A 15,883-nucleotide genomic window follows, 5' to 3' on the forward strand; every position below is an offset into this window, starting at 1 on the left:
GTTAATGGCCATCCTTCAGCAGCTCCCACTGATACAGTCCATGTCCCAGGCTGTCATTCTGGCCAGAGACTTCAACTGCATCACTGATGCAGATTGATGTGCCAGAGGGGCTGGCAACAAATTAGACGTTATGTCCACATTCCTGATGGAAACAATTAAAGTCACCAAGCTGCATGATGTCTTCATCACCCAGGTGTCTATCTGCTCAAGGATAGAAGTCCTGTTTATTTCCCGAGCATTTTCGGTCAGGTCCACTGACATCAAGCCGGTGTTCTTCTCTAAGTACTGCATCGCACGGGCAGTCACATACAGAATGACCAGCAGGCTGGCAAGGGAACGTGGAAGTTGAACGTGAAATTGTTGACCCCAGAACACACTGGAGGAGCTCAAAAGGGAATAAAGGTTGGAGAACTGTGAAACCTTTCTTAAAGTCTCCAGCGGATTGGCAAGAAACAATCAAGGGGAACATAAAGAAGTTTTTCATCCTCAAAAAGGTGTTCAGAAAGTGAGAGAAATCAGTAAAATAGTCAAACCTCCAGAAAAGCATGCAGAACCTACTCCTTCTGCATACAATGGTGCTTGATGTCAAAGAGGATTTTCAGAAGGTGAAGAACCAGAAGCCTTGCTCTTTGCCTTGGAGGCCTCTGAGATGATCTTCCAGTCTGGGGTTCGCACTGTAGAGCAGGATGAGATATGCTCGCATTTCTTCTTCTAGAAGGTGCTCAAGGAGAGCACTATGCTCAGCAGCCTGACTCAGCAACAACATCTCAGTCTGACATCCTGAGGATCAGCAAATCCTTTTATCCCAGATTGTATGACATGAAGCCCACAGAGAGTGCAGCCTCCCAGTCATTCCTGTCCTCTATCGTGGAGGTCTTAGGCAACAGCACGTGGGAGAGGCTGGACCAGCCATTATCCCTTGATGAGCTGACTGAGGTCCTCAAGTTCCTTCAAAAAATAAAACTCCGAGGAGCAACAACTTAGCAGCCAAGTTGTATTCAGCTCTGAGACTTGATTAACCAGGACATGCTGGAGGTGTACAACAATATATTTCTGACAGGTAGCATATGTAAATCCATGAGGAAGGGTATCACCTATGAGTGGGGGGGGGAAGAGGGGAGACAGGAAATTAGAAATTGGCGACAACTCTCACTGCTGAATGCGACTACACCTGGAAGACCATCAGCTCGGTGAAAAGCATTCTCTGGCCTGCTCAAACTTGCTGGTCTTCCAGTATAAAGAGTTGACCTTGACCATGTGGACGCATTCCAAGGTTCAAGACTGCTGAGGGATGCGCTAAAGCTTGAAGTAGCTGCTGTCAAGGCACAGTGGGGAAAGACCACCATCTAAGGTCTTTCTGCCAAAGTTTAACCAAGGTCTGTTCAGCTGACAGACACGCTCAGTGCCTCAAAATGAACATAAATAGTCACCTGCGTAACTGGAAAATGTCTTGTTTGTAACTGTAGAGAAGTTCTGAGAAATGCCAAAATTTCAAGTTTGGTTTTATTTCTGCCTGCAAAGACGGTACAGAACTGATTCAGAACCTTTATATGTACTTATATATTTTTTTTTATGAATAAAGTATGTTTTTGAAATAACAAACTAAGCAGCTGACCTTTGGTATCTGTGCCACATGTGAAGGATGAACTAATTGAAGGCTGATGACCATAAATATGAAACTATTGCCTTCAGTACAGGGAGATAAAATGTGCCTGCAACACGGCAATTTTATAAGATCACAGAACAACATTACACAGGAGGCCTGCTATTCATTCTATCAATATACCACCCACTCCCGACTTCTTCTGAAGAGCAATCCAATCCCACCCATGTCCTATATCCCTGTAATTTTTATCCAACAAAAGTTTTGTACAACAAAACATTTGTCCAACATCCTCTAGAATGTTGCTACTAAATCTGGTTCCACTATGCTATTAGCAATTGTCAGCAAACCTGGTAGCAGATTTCTAAAGGGACTGACTCTGTAGGGGATGGACCAGTCTCAATGCCTGGAACTGCTGCATTACATCATCATATTACATAAAGCAGCTGATTTACCTCATCTGGTGGTGGAAAGAATGCCAACACTTCCCGATGTCTATTCTCTTTCCTCTGCTCCCCATTGCGTCTATCCACTTCTTCAGGGGCTGTGCGTTCTAGGAGGCTGGGAAGCAGCAAGTCAGCAGTTGAGTTCTTCAGGTCGAAGATACTGGAGGCCCAGCTGCCCCGTGGTGTGTCATCCAGAGACACTGACCTTCGCTTCAATTCATCCTACCAGTGAAAGTGCAACAAGTCATTTGCAACTTTTATCTATCAAATATTGCCCCATAATCTCCCCAGCCAGCTCCAAGTTTCTATCCAGGGAAGCAGGTGAAACAGTGATAGAAGAGGCTGGAAAACAGTCAGTACATGTAAGGAAATGGAAACATTGACATTTTGGGTTACTGAGCGTCCACAAATCATAGAACCATATATTCCAGGTCACCAACAGGTCCAATGCATCTCTTCTGTTTGTTTAACAGTTATTCAATTTGCTTCACTCCTGTATCCCAGATCCATACAAGTTTTTAAATACTACCCAACTCTCCTTTAAAAGTTAGGCCTGATACATCAAAAGTTTTTCTTTTTAAGTGCTGCCTGACTTCACACAGGTTTCTCAGGTTATATTGTCTTTTTAAGTGTTGATATGAGTTTTAAACCCCGCATTTGCAATATGTAGCTTCCTTGCAACATATCTGCATACATCATCTGCTTCAACTACTTTATACCAGCCACGAGAAGCTGCACAAATGCAGCAAGGACAGCTCTCTCATTATTGGAAATGCAGGTCTTTGGTAGCCACCAGAATGATTGCAAGGAACTAGCCATCAGGTAACCACTGGTATAAACTTCCTCAATTGAAAGATAGTTGGAACAAGCAGATGACACCAAAATTGGAGGTGTAGTGGACAATGAAGAGGGTTACCTCAGATTACAACGGGATTTGGACCAGATGGGCCAATGGGCTGAGAAGTGGCAGATGGAGTTTAATTCAGATAAATGCGAGGTGCTGCATTTTGGGAAAGCAAATCGTAGCAGGACTTATACAGTTCATGGTAAGGTCCTAGGGAGTGTTGCTGAACAAAGAGACCTTGGAGTGCTGGTTCATAGCTCCTTGAAAGTGGAGTCACAGGTAGATAGGATAGTGAAGGCGGCGTCTGGTAGGCTTTCCTTTATTGGTCAGAGTACTGAGTACAAGAGTTGGGAGGTCATGTTGCAGCTGTACAGGACATTGGTCAGGCCACTATTGGAATATTGCGTGCAATTCTGGTCTCCTTTATATCGGAAAGATGTTGTGAAACTTGAAAGGGTTCAGAAAACATTTACAAGGATGTTGCCAGGGTCGGAGGATCTGAGCTATAGGGAGAGGCTGAACAGACTGGGGCTGTTTTCCCTGCAGCATCGGAGGCTGAGGGGTGACCTTATAGAGGTTACAAAATTATGAGGGGCATGGATAGGATAAATAGACAATGTCTTTTTCCTGGGATCGGGGAGCCCAGAACTAGAGGGCATATGTTTAGGGTGAGGGAGGAAAGATACGAAAGAGACCTAAGGGGCAACCTTTTCACGCAGAGGGTGGTACGTGCATGGAATGAGCTGCCAGAGGATGTGGTGGAGGCTGGTACAACTGCAACATGTAAAAGGCATTTGGATGGGTATATGAATAGGAAGGGGTTGGAGCAATATGGGCCGGGTGCTGGCTGGTGGGATTAGATTGGGTTGGGATATCTGTTCGGCATGGACAGGTTGGACTGAAGGGTCTGTTTTCATGCTGTACATCTCTATGACTCCAAATAATTAACCACATTTAAACATTCTCCTTCTCAAATACCTGCTCATCCTGGCTCGTTCGGTCATAGACAACTTCATCAGACTCGAAGATCTGCTTGGACAGGCCCCGCTGCCTTTCGCGCTGTTTCTCCAATGTGTTAGGATTAAATGCAGTGCTCAGCTTTTGATACCTTTTTCAAAAACAAAATTGTAACAAAAATGAAGTAAAGAGAAAGAAAAGAATGATTAATAGACTTATTCAGAACCTGAGTGCACACTGGGTCAATCATCTATTCTCATCCTGGATTTTCTCTTACTTCAGAAAAGGTGAGGCAAAAATATAATCAAAGGGTTAAGATTACAGAGATTTGTGGCCACAGTTTTAACATAGATTGTGTGAACTTACTAAAGATACTGTTCACAGTCTATGTTCACAGACTGGAAATCATTCAAACAGATAGGTATAAGGAAAACATTTGTGCGCTGCTGTTTCTCTAAATACAATTGTCTTTAAAATAATCTTTAACAAAAGAATTCAAATTTATTTCAAAAAACAAAAAGCTATAAAGAAGAGTTAGAAAATGCTGGCTTCAACGTATTTCCCAGCAATATCGCCTTACAGATACTCACAGAAATATCACTCATATCTCAAGTTTTGCATTTTGTACTGAGCTGACTTTGTCCAACTTCTCAGTTTTACATTGCAGAGACAATTTCATGACATCTCTCCAGTTCTGGTGGTCTGAATCTCTTTCAGTCCTGACAACTTGAAAACACTTTTACACAATTTCTCCTGAACTACAACCCTTCTGCTTAAGGGAAACTGCTCTTCTAAAGTTAACTCCAATTCTGCTGAAATGAGGTCAAAGTAAATGAAACCTTGGCCTGTTATTCTCTGTCATGAATCCAACAGTATAAACATTTAATCTATCAACACTACAAAACTCCGATTTGGTATTTAGCTGAATCACATAATTTCTTGGAAATGATGAATCTTGATCACTGTCCTTGTGGCTTGTGACCTTCTCAAAAAAGTTACTTTCACAGAACTAAAACGAAAATGCACATGCCTCGACTATATAAATCCAAATTCGTAATGTTAACATATGTTATACACCATGATCACAATACTGATTTTGTGACAAAGCTGAGTCCAGACTCGGGCCAAATGGCCTCCATCTGCAACATATGGATTCTATAAATAGCATATGTTGAGGTGAAAGGTCTTGACTTACTGAAAAGGTAATATTAAACAATTAATCCAGAAACTGAAATAAAGCCTAGAGTCATACAACTCAGAAACTGACCCTTTGGTCCAATCAGTCTATGCTAACCATGTTCCCAAACTAAACTAGTCCCACCTTCCTGCATTTACCTCCTATCCCTCCAAACCTTTCCTATTCACGTACTTATTAAAATGTCTTTTAAACATTGTAACTGTATCTGCACCCACCATTTCCTCTGGCACTTCACTCCACACACTAACTACTATCTGCTTAAAAAAGTTGCCTCTCATGTCCTTTTTAAATCTATCTCTTCTCACCTTAAAAGTATATTCCCAACTGTTGAACACCTCCACCTTAGGAAAAAGACCTTGGCTATTCACATTATCCATGCCCCTTAGGATTTTATAAACCTCTACAAGGTCACCCCTCAACCCCATATGGTCTACTGAAAAAGTTCCAGCCTATCTTTATAACTCAATACAAATAACTTTAAATTGGATTCCCAGAAGTTGCAGCCATTGTGAAAAGAAACGATACTTTCTGCTGCTTGGAGATTTACTTGGCACAGAATAAGATGGTTGTGGTTGTTGAAGGTCAATCATCTTGGCTCCAGGACATCAGTGCAGGTGTTCCTCAGGGTAGTGTTCTAGACCCAGCCATCTTCAGCTGCTTCATCAATGATCTTCCTTCCATTATAAGGTCAGAAATGGGGGTGTTCACTGATGATTGAACAGTGTTCAACACCATTTGTGACTACTTAGATACTAAAATAGTCCATGTCCAAACACACCAAGACTTAGACAATGCCCAAATTTGAGCTGACGCATGCCATGTCACTTTACTTTACTCCACGCAAGTGCCAGACAATGGCCATCTCTGACAAAAGAGAAACCAACCATCACCCCTTGACATTGAATGGTATTACCATTGCTGAAGCTCTCCATTATCAACATCCTAGATGTTACTATTAACTATAAATTGAACCAGACTAGCCAGTTGAATACGTTGTTATAAGAACAGGTCAGAGGTAGGCATCCTGCAAAGAGCAACTCACCTCCTAATTCCCCAATCTACATGGCACAAGTTGAGATGTGATAAAATATTTCGATTTTCCTGGATAAGTGCAGTTCCAATAACACTCAAGAGGTCTCACATTATCCAGGGAAAAGACTGCTGCTAGATTGCCACCACATCCATAAAGACCCACTCCATCACTACCTGTGCACAGTAGCAGCAGTGTGTACTATCCACTAGATACACAGCAGAAATTCATGCAATTCCCTTGAACAGCACCTTTTGAACCCTACCCACAACTATGTAGAAGGTTAAGGACATTGGATACATCGAAACACCATCAACTGCAAGTTTCCCTCCAGGCCACACGCCATCCTGATTTGTGAAATACATCACTGCCCCTTTGGTCTCACTAGGTCAAAACCCTGAAACTCCTTTAACGACATTGTGAATCTACCGAAATGAAATGGACTGCAATCAAGGTGGCATCTCACGTTCTCAAGAGCATCTTGAGATGGGCAATAAACGCTAGCCCAGCCAGTAATGCCCACATTCTCTGAATGAATAAAGAAGAAAAAAAATAACTTCCAATGTCTGTGCCCTTCTAATACAATCAGGGTTGCACAATGCATCACCATGTGCAGATACATTTCTCTCATGACCCAAACAAGCATCTTACAGAGGTCACATGTTGAACTATGTTGATTCATACTGCATATTTACCAATCACAACAGATTAGCCTTTTGTACTTTATTATTTTACAAGTACAAAATTAAGAGTGGACTCAACCTTCAATAAATATTAAAACCCACATAATCTCCAATCTTGCTTCTGCTCTCTTCATTTTCCTCCTGAAAGTTTTCTAGCTATTCAGCTTCCTCTGTTCTCTATCAATAACAAACATGCAGCGAAAACTCAAATCAATCAGCAAAAATAGAAAAAAAATAAAAGAAACTCACTTTCTGTGAACGATGATCCAGTCTTCTGTGTAGATTTGTACTGAATCCCTCACACGAGGGTCCATTCCCCTGAAAAAGAATAGAATATTTAATTTGCTCAGGGTCAATTTTTTTTGTCATATTTTTGCCAAAAACCAATACCATGTCAATCCTGCAGTTTGTGCTGAAATGTATCAGGCCTTGACTCACATGACTTCATAAATCACTGTCAGAAGTCACACAACACCAGGTTAAAGTCCAACAGGTTTATTTGAAATAACAAGCTTTCAGAGCACTGCTCCTTCATCATGTAAATAGACAATAGACAAAATAGACAATAGGTGCAGGAGTGGGCCATTCGGCCCTTCGAGCCAGCATCACCATTCATTATGATCATAGCTGATCATCCACAATCAGTATCCTGTTCCTGCCTTATCCACATGACCCTTGATTCCACTATCTTTAAGAGCTTTATCCATCTCTTTCTTGAAAGTATCCAGAGACTTGGGCTCCACAGCCTTCTGGGGCAGAGCATTCCATATACCCACCACTCTCTGGATGAAGAAGTTTCTCCTCAACTCTGTTTGAAATGGCCTACCCCTTATTTTTAAACTGTGTCCTGTGGTTCTGGATTCATTCATCAGTGGAAACATGCTTGCTGCCTCCAGAGTGTCCAACCCTTTAATAAATTTATATGTCTTAATCGGATCTCCTCTCATCCTTCTAAACACGTGTATAAAAGGCAGAAGTGGGTGCTGCAAAGGCTGGAAATCAGAGTCTAGAGTGGTGCTGGAAAAGCACAGCAGGCTAGGCAGCATCCGAGGAGCAGGAAAATCGATGTTTCAGGCATTTTCCTGCTCCTCGGACGCCACCCGACCTGCTGCTTCCCCCCCCCCACCCAGCACCATTCCAATCCCGACTCAAGTGTATACAAGCCCAGTTGCTCCAATCTTTCAACATATGATAGTCCCGCTATTTCGGGAATTGAGGGGCACACTGGCTACTCAAAAAGGAGGCCAACATTTGAATTCTAACTTCAAAATCACAAATTAGCTCTGTTAAAGAGCAATCAGGACACAAAATTTAACTCATGCATAAACTATTAAGGTAGTCATTTGATTGAGTAACCTATTGCCATCCTGCAGGTAAGGAACTTTATTTTGTACAAGCCAGATGCTTCAATAACTTTACCCTTCACATAAAGAATGGGCTGCCTATCAAGCAAATTTGGAGGCATATAAGGACAAATGATCAAATCCTTGATTAAATGTTGGGTTTTAAGGTCTGTCATGAAGTGGGAGAGAAAGGGATAGAGAGGTAAAGAGAGGAGATTCCAAAGTTTTGGGCCTCAACAGTTGAGGCCACTAATGGTGGGGTGGGGACTGAGAGGCCAGACTTACAGCAGTGCATTTATCTTGGGGTTGTAAGGTTGAAGGTCATGGTGATGGGGAGAAGGATATAGAATCATAGAGACATACAGCACAGAAAAAGACCTTTCCGTCCAACTTGTCCATATCAACCAGCTATCCCAACCTAATCTTGTCCCACTTGCCAGCACCCGACCCATATCCCTCCAAACCCTTCCTGTTCATATACCCATCTAGATGCCTCTTAAATGTTGCAATTGCACCAGCCTCCACCACATCCTCTGGCAGCTCATTCCACACATGTACCACCCTCTGCGTGAAAAAGTTGCCCATTAGGTCTCTTTTATATCTTTCCCCTCCCACCCTAAACCTATGCCTTCTAGTTCTGGACTCTCCAACCCAGGGAAAAGACTTTGCCTTTTTACCCTATCCATGCTCATGATTTTATAAACCTCGATAAGATCACCCCTCAGCCTCCGACGCTTCAGAGAAAACAGCTCCAGCCTATCCATCCTCTCCCTATAGTTCAAATCCTCCATCCCTGGCAACATCCTTGCAAATCTTTTCTGAACCCTTTCAAGTTTCACAACATCTTTCAGATAGGATGGAGACCAGAACTACACACAACACTCCAAAGGTGGCCCAACCAATCTCCTGTACAGCCACAATATGATTTTCCAACTCTTGTACTCTAAATCATATAAACTAAACTCCTTCTACCACTTCTCAGCCCATTGGCCCATCTGATCAAGATCCCATTGTAATCTGAGGTAACCTTCCACTACACCTCCAATTTTAGTGTCATCTGCAAACTTACAAACTATACCTCTAATATCAGTGAGCAAAGGGGAGATGTTGAATGCCAGACACAGAATAAGTAAAACTGATACCACCTAGCTCACCATACTTCATCTGGGCTCCTGCTAATCTTGCTCAATAGCCAAAAAGAGCAGATGCAGAAAATTCAGTGACCTTGGTGCCTGAATACTATGTAGGGATACATGAACTTTCTAAAGTTCTTTTCAAAATTGCTTTAACAACAGACATATAGAAATACTCACATTTCGTCAGGAACCCCAGGCTCCACAGTTCGACATTCTCGTGGCTCATATACTATCTCTATATCGTCTGCAGGAAACTCAAGTAGCTCTCGGAGTGGGCCTGGTTCTGGGGCTGGGGGATGTGTAGTCAGATATTCTTCAAAGTCTACAGGCTCCACTACTTCAGAAAGGGGTACCTGTGAGAAACAGCAAATATGGCACCGTGATTTCAGCTTGTGATGAGAAACATCAGTAAAACAATTGCTTATATTTACAACAATGGAGACTTCTGTGACCTGTATTCTTGACAAGCAGGAGTATTGAGAATTATACAAGCAAGACAAACTGATGAATTTGATTCAGATCTTCCAGGATCTAAATGAACAGTGGAACAGATTTGAGGGGGTGAGTAACCCAAAATTTACTACTGTGAACTGAGGGGTGCTGGCTACAGGTGAAGATGTAACTTAGGTCAATGTTCATCCATTTAACCGTAGGGGTGTGGTTATATTGGGCCTGGTTTTGGGAAATGAGCTCAGACAAGTGAATGAAGTTTCGGGGGTGGGGGCCTTCAGGAATGGTGACCATACCTTGAGTTAAGAGGTACGTGGAGAGGGATAACAGCAGTTCTCAGGTGAAGGTGTTAACTCAGGGAAGGTGAACTACAACAATATTAGGCAGGAATTGGAGAGGTTTGACTGGACGTGGCTGTTTGAAGGAGTATTTCAAATGTCAGGTTTCAGGAGCAGCGTGTTCTTGCAAGAATGAAAGATAGGTATGGCAAATTATGTGAACCTTGGATGACCAGGGATGTTATGACTTTGGTCAGAAAGAAAAATGAAGCATGTGTAAGGTCTAGGAGAGTGGGAACTGATGAAACTCTTGAAGTATACAAGGAAAGTAGGAAAGAACTTAAACAGGAATTAGAAGCGCGAAAAGGGACATGAAAAGTCATTACCATATAGGATTAAGGAGAATTCCAAGGCCTTTTATCTATATATATATATAAAGCAAGAGGGTAGCCAGGGAAAGGGTTGGCCCACTCAAGGACAAAGGAGAGAATCTACAAGAGTTTTGAGAAGATTTGTAGCTCAGGTTGAGGTTCTGGATGTAGGTTTGCTCGCTGAGCTGTAAGGTTCATTTCCAGATGTTTTGTCACCCTACTAGCTAACATCTTCAGTGGGCCTCCAGGTGAAGCACTGTTGATAATTCCTGCTTTGTATTTATATGTTTAAGTTTCTTTGGGTTGGTGATGTCATTTCCTGTGGTGGCATCATTTTCTGTGGTGATGTCATTTCCTGTTCTTTTTCTCAGGGGGTGGTTGATGGGGTCTAACTCGATGTGTTTGCTGATAGAGGTCTGGTTGGAATGCCATGCTTCTAGGAATTCTCATGCGTGTCTCTGTTTGGCTTGTCCTAGAATGGATGTGTTGTCCTTCCTTATCTGTATGTAAGGGTACTAGTGAGAGAGGGTCATGTCGTTTTGTGGCTAGTGAATGTTCATGTATCCTGGTGGCTAGCTTTCTGCCTGTTTGTCCAATGTAGTGTTTGTTACAGTCTTTCACAGTATTTTGTAAATTACATCAGTTTTGCATGTTGTCTGTATAGGGTCTTTCAAGTTCATTAGCTGCTGTTTTAGTGTGTTGGTGGACTTGTGGGCTACCATGATGCCAAGGGGACTCAGGCAAGGGGTTTGGCCGCAACATGACTAGTAGTATTCCACAGGGATCACTGCTGGTATCTCTGCTGTTCATGATCTATATAAATGATTTGGAGGAAAACGTAGCTGGTCTAATTAGTAAGTTTGTGGATGATACAAAGATTGGCAGAGTTGTGGATAGTGAGGAGGATTATCAGAGGATAAAGCAGAATAATAGATCAGTTGGAGGCAGAAAAATGACAGATGGAGTTTAATCTGGACAAATGTGAGGTGATATATTTTGGAAAGTCAAGTACAGGTGGAAATGATACAGTGAATAGCAGAATTCTTAGGAATATTGATATGCAGAGGGATCTGGATGTGCAGGTCCACAGATCACTGAAGAAAATAAAAAAGGCTTATGGCATGCTTGCTTTCATTGGAAGGGGCATTAAGTATAGACAAGTTATGCTGCAGCTTTATAGAACTTTAGTTAGCCACACTTGGAATACTGCATACAGTTTTGGACACCACACTACAAGAAGGATGTGGATGCTTTGGAAAAGGTACAGACAAGGTTTACCAGGGTGATGCCTGCTGTGGGGGATTTTAGCGATGAAGAAAAATTGGTTAGATTGGGTTTGTTTTCACTGGAATGCAGGAGGTTGAGGGGGGCGACCGAATAGAGGCTTATAAGATTGTGAATGGCATAGATAGAATGGAAAGTATGAGATTCTTCCCAGGATGGAGTTGTGAATTACCAGGGGACACAGGTTCAAGGTGCAGGTGCGGGTGTGGGGGGAATTAAGAGATGTGTGAGGCAAGATTTTCACACAAAGGGTGGTAATTGCCTGGAATGCATTGCCATAAGTGGTGGTGAAAGACACAAAAGCAGCATTCAAGAAGCACCTGAAAGAATACATGAACAGGAAGGGAATAGAGGGATACGGATCCTATAAGCAAAGACAGTTTTAGCATGGAAGGGCAAAATGTGGCAGCCCAGGCTCGGAGGGTCTAAGGGCCTGTCCCTGTGCTGTATTGTTCTTGTAACACCAGCTCAGTATGCCGGCAGGAAATGTATCCTATAAAGGTTCACTATAGCAATTTACCAAGTTAATTTCAGCAGCTGCTCCTTTCCCTGTGGTGCACATCAACCGGATTTAGACAGGAAGAAAAGCATCTTTTTAATGCGACCAGTAACTATGATCTGCATTGGGTGTCAAAGGGTTCTGGAGACAGATTCAATTGTGAATGTGAAAAGGAAATACGATAACAATTTATAGGGGGAATAAATTTGTACAGACTGTTACAACACAGAGTAAACCCCTCTGCGAACTTAAACAAGCCACACAGAAAAGATTCACCCCCTACTCTAATCTATTAACATTCGAGAGGCAAATAACTATCCTCAAAATCACTATTTAAAGTACAAAAAAGTTAAGAACTTTACTCTTTAAGTCTAATAGAGAATACTAACTAAGAACTATTTACAACTCCTTTCTCTTAACATATCTTTTATCTCCCCCTCTGCAAAACTGGTCTGATAAAAATCCCAATTACATTTACAAAAAAAAATCATGTTTCAAAACGAAAGGCTGGTGAATGGGATTGGAGTAATTGCTCTTACAGAGAACTAATTTGGGCTTGAATGCCTGATTGCTTACAACAATGAAAGAGACCATTCTCTCATTCTATTCTATAGCATCACTGCTTCATTGCTGATCCATCAATAACCTCGAGTTCACTCTCCAATGCTTTGATTGGTGAGGCAGGAAAGTGCAGAATTTAGTGATTCAACTCTTGTTACATACATGCTGACTATAAATGTTTCAAGTTTTAAAATGATAGTCTGAGGGCTGAAATCATTTTTCAGACTTCAATTATTCACGGCATTCATGAAACCACATATTGAATACTGTTTGTGATTTTGGTCTCTTTATAGAAGAACGTAAATGGATTGTAGGCAGTTCAGTGGAAATTAACTAGAATGATTCTGCAAAAGAGAAGACTGTCTTATGAGGATAGGCTGAACAGACTCCGTTTACACTGGAGTTTAGAAGAGTGAGGGGTGACTTAATTGAAATGTGTAAGATCCTAAATTGTCTTGACAAAGTATATGTGGAAATATTTAGTTTCCTCCTGCAAGTGAGTCCAGAACTTGGGGGCATTGTTCTAAAATTGGGAGCGTTTGCTGACACTGATAACCACATCTGCACGCTCATTTGGGAACACACGGTTCCAAACGCTGATGTCATCAAGTAAACTTTACATAGGGCGGCATGCACAAATGCATTACTGCACATTTTCAGGGAAGTGTGCACGATTTTGAACTGGGGAGAGGGGATGCTGGATTTGAAAGGGGTTGGGTATAGAAAATGATAACCCCTTGGACTGAGTAGGGAAGATGGCCCAGAAACAGGTTGGGAGTAAAATGTAGAGTCCAGGGCAGTGAGGCTGGCACCCCCTCTCTCCCTTCAGCACTACCCCTGGCTCTCTCACCACACTTCTCCTCAGTCCTTTCCCAGATCCAGATTCCCTCACTTACAACTTTCCCAGGTCCTCCTGATCTCTCTCCACCCCCTCCAACCCACTGATTCGATTGCAATCCCACCTCCTCTCCAGTTCCAATTTCTCCCTGTGTCTCAAACTCACTCATTCTCTCTCTCTTAAATGCAAAATGTTTTTGTCTTGCAGGTGGAGAAGGCGGGATTATTGAAAAGTCAAAGCCAAGATAGAATGATTTCCTTGCTTAGTAAAATTTAAGGTTTTCAGGAGTAGATGGCATTGTGGAAACAGATCGGCCATGATCTTATTCAGAAGTGGAGTGGGCCTGACTGGCAGAATGCCCACTTCTGCTCCTAATTCATAGGTTTATGAGACTAGTTTCGATATCTGGTTTCAATTCCTGACCAACTGAAGAGGTTAAAAAGAAACTGTTAGAATAGATTTCACTCAGCAGACTTTGCACTCAGTGTTTCTGATGTCTACAAGTCCATAACTTCCTCTAATTAACAAATGAATGGCAGGCAACAGGCTCAGGAAATATGAAAATTATATTGTAATTTTTCAAGGCTGAGACATGACATGAAGCTTTCCTCTGAATCGGAATTGTGTTGTACCTACCCTAAAAGTGTTTTATGAACTTGGATTTCAGGTACATCATTAGTTTAACACTGGCAACACCTCCTTATCTAATCTACATGGAACTGTTCAAAACTGTTCAAGTGGAAAGCGCTCCTTTTGCCCAGCCAATAACTTATTTGAGTTCGATGACAGTAAAATATTAAAAATAACTAGTTTGATATTTTCATTAAGGCAGCAACACGACACTTCCCAAACACAAAGCTTAGGACACGCTCAAGGGAAAACCACCACCTGCAAACTTTCCCGCAAGTCACATACCATCCCGTCTTGGAAAGACAATGCTGTTCTTTCATTGCTGCAGGGGAAATTCCCAGAAATCCCTACCAAATTACACAATGGAAATATCTTCACCACACAGCTCTCACATATCAAGACAGTTCACAACCATTTTCTCAACAACAATTGGGGATAGCCAAATAAGCTGGTGTTGCCACACAATTAATAACAAAAAAGACAGCATGTGGTTTGATGACTTCCTTCAGAAACCACACTGAAAACCTAGACATCACTAGCTGCTACCACATCCTGTCTGCTCATTACTTACACATGCACCCTGAATGTCACAATTTTACTTAGTTCATAAGACTTTCAGTGAACAAATGATGCAGCTCATCATTCATTCACTTCTTCCTTTCCGCACAGGCTCCACCTGAGAAATAAGTCTGAGCAGCAAAGAACAATCTGCAGAAAGGGAAATTCAAGGACCTCAAGATGATTTTTAATCCCATAACCTGGAGCTCTAATCAGCTGTGCAGCTCTGAGCTGGTACTTCACACTCACTTATAGTTCAAAAGCTATGAGGCAAAAGCGTCAATTTGAACACAATGTTTTCAGTCTCAACCTGACTGACTCCAGAATGTGAATTCCTGGTTCTGCTTAAATCCTGTGGAAAGTGACACGTGTTATTTCTAAAAACAATGGGATTAGATTAGATTAGATTACTTACAGTGTGGAAACAGGCCCTTCGGCCCAACAAGTCCACACCGCCCCGTCGAAGCGCAACCCACCCATACCCCTACAATCTACCCCTTACCTAACACTATGGGCAATTTAGCATAGCCAATTCACCTGACCTGCACATCTTTGGACTGTGGGAGGAAACTGGAGCACCCGGAGGAAACCCACGCAGACACGGGGAGAATGTGCAAACTCCACAGTCAGTCGCCTGAGGCGGGAATTGAACCCAGGTCTCTAGCGCTGGGATCTTAAGTACTTTCTGGATAGCTGACCTTCCCTCAGTGGAAGTGAACTCAAATTCAATGTGATAACATTAAAGTAGAAAACTGCACATTTTTCCATTAACTTTCAAGAAAACAAACAATAAGCCAGAATAAGCGCACTGTCTGGAATTTATTGTAGAATGCCAATTTACAGAGAAATCTCTGCAACCTAACCTTAGTAAAGCATCCCAGAGGTTCCAAAGAGCAAATAAACGTAACAGAAACTACAATCTTCTTCAAAAGGGATGGTAAGGTGAAAGAATCTTGGGTGGACAAGGGATGTAGAATATCTAGTCAAGAAGAACAAAGAAGCTTACTTAAGGTTGAGGAGGCAAGGACCAATCAGGGCTCGAGGGGGTTACAAGGTAGCCAGGAAGTAACTGAAGTATGGGCTTAGGAGAGTTAAAAGGGCGCATGAAAGAGTTTAGCAGGTAGGATTAAGAAAAACCTTAAGGGATTCTACACTTATGTAAGGACCAAGAGGA

At 42.1% G+C, this 15,883-nt stretch overlaps 1 protein-coding gene across 6 annotated transcripts in view; it reads right to left on the reverse strand.

Annotated features, from left to right (window-relative positions):
- Positions 1-15,883, reverse strand: part of LOC140468034 (dedicator of cytokinesis protein 7-like) — a 171,426-nt gene that overhangs the window by 108,408 nt on the left and 47,135 nt on the right. For all 6 annotated transcript variants that reach the window (XM_072564199.1, XM_072564198.1, XM_072564197.1 and 3 more), the window contains exons 3-6: positions 9,418-9,593; positions 7,011-7,079; positions 3,872-4,001; positions 2,059-2,271 (exon numbers count right to left, since the gene is read on the reverse strand). In XM_072564199.1, coding sequence (XP_072420300.1) covers positions 2,059-2,271; positions 3,872-4,001; positions 7,011-7,079; positions 9,418-9,593 — 588 coding nt within the window. The remainder of the gene's footprint in view (positions 1-2,058; positions 2,272-3,871; positions 4,002-7,010; positions 7,080-9,417; positions 9,594-15,883) is intronic.

This window comes from Chiloscyllium punctatum, chromosome 46 (genome assembly GCF_047496795.1).
Source record: "Chiloscyllium punctatum isolate Juve2018m chromosome 46, sChiPun1.3, whole genome shotgun sequence".
NCBI classification, from domain to species: domain Eukaryota; kingdom Metazoa; phylum Chordata; class Chondrichthyes; order Orectolobiformes; family Hemiscylliidae; genus Chiloscyllium; species Chiloscyllium punctatum.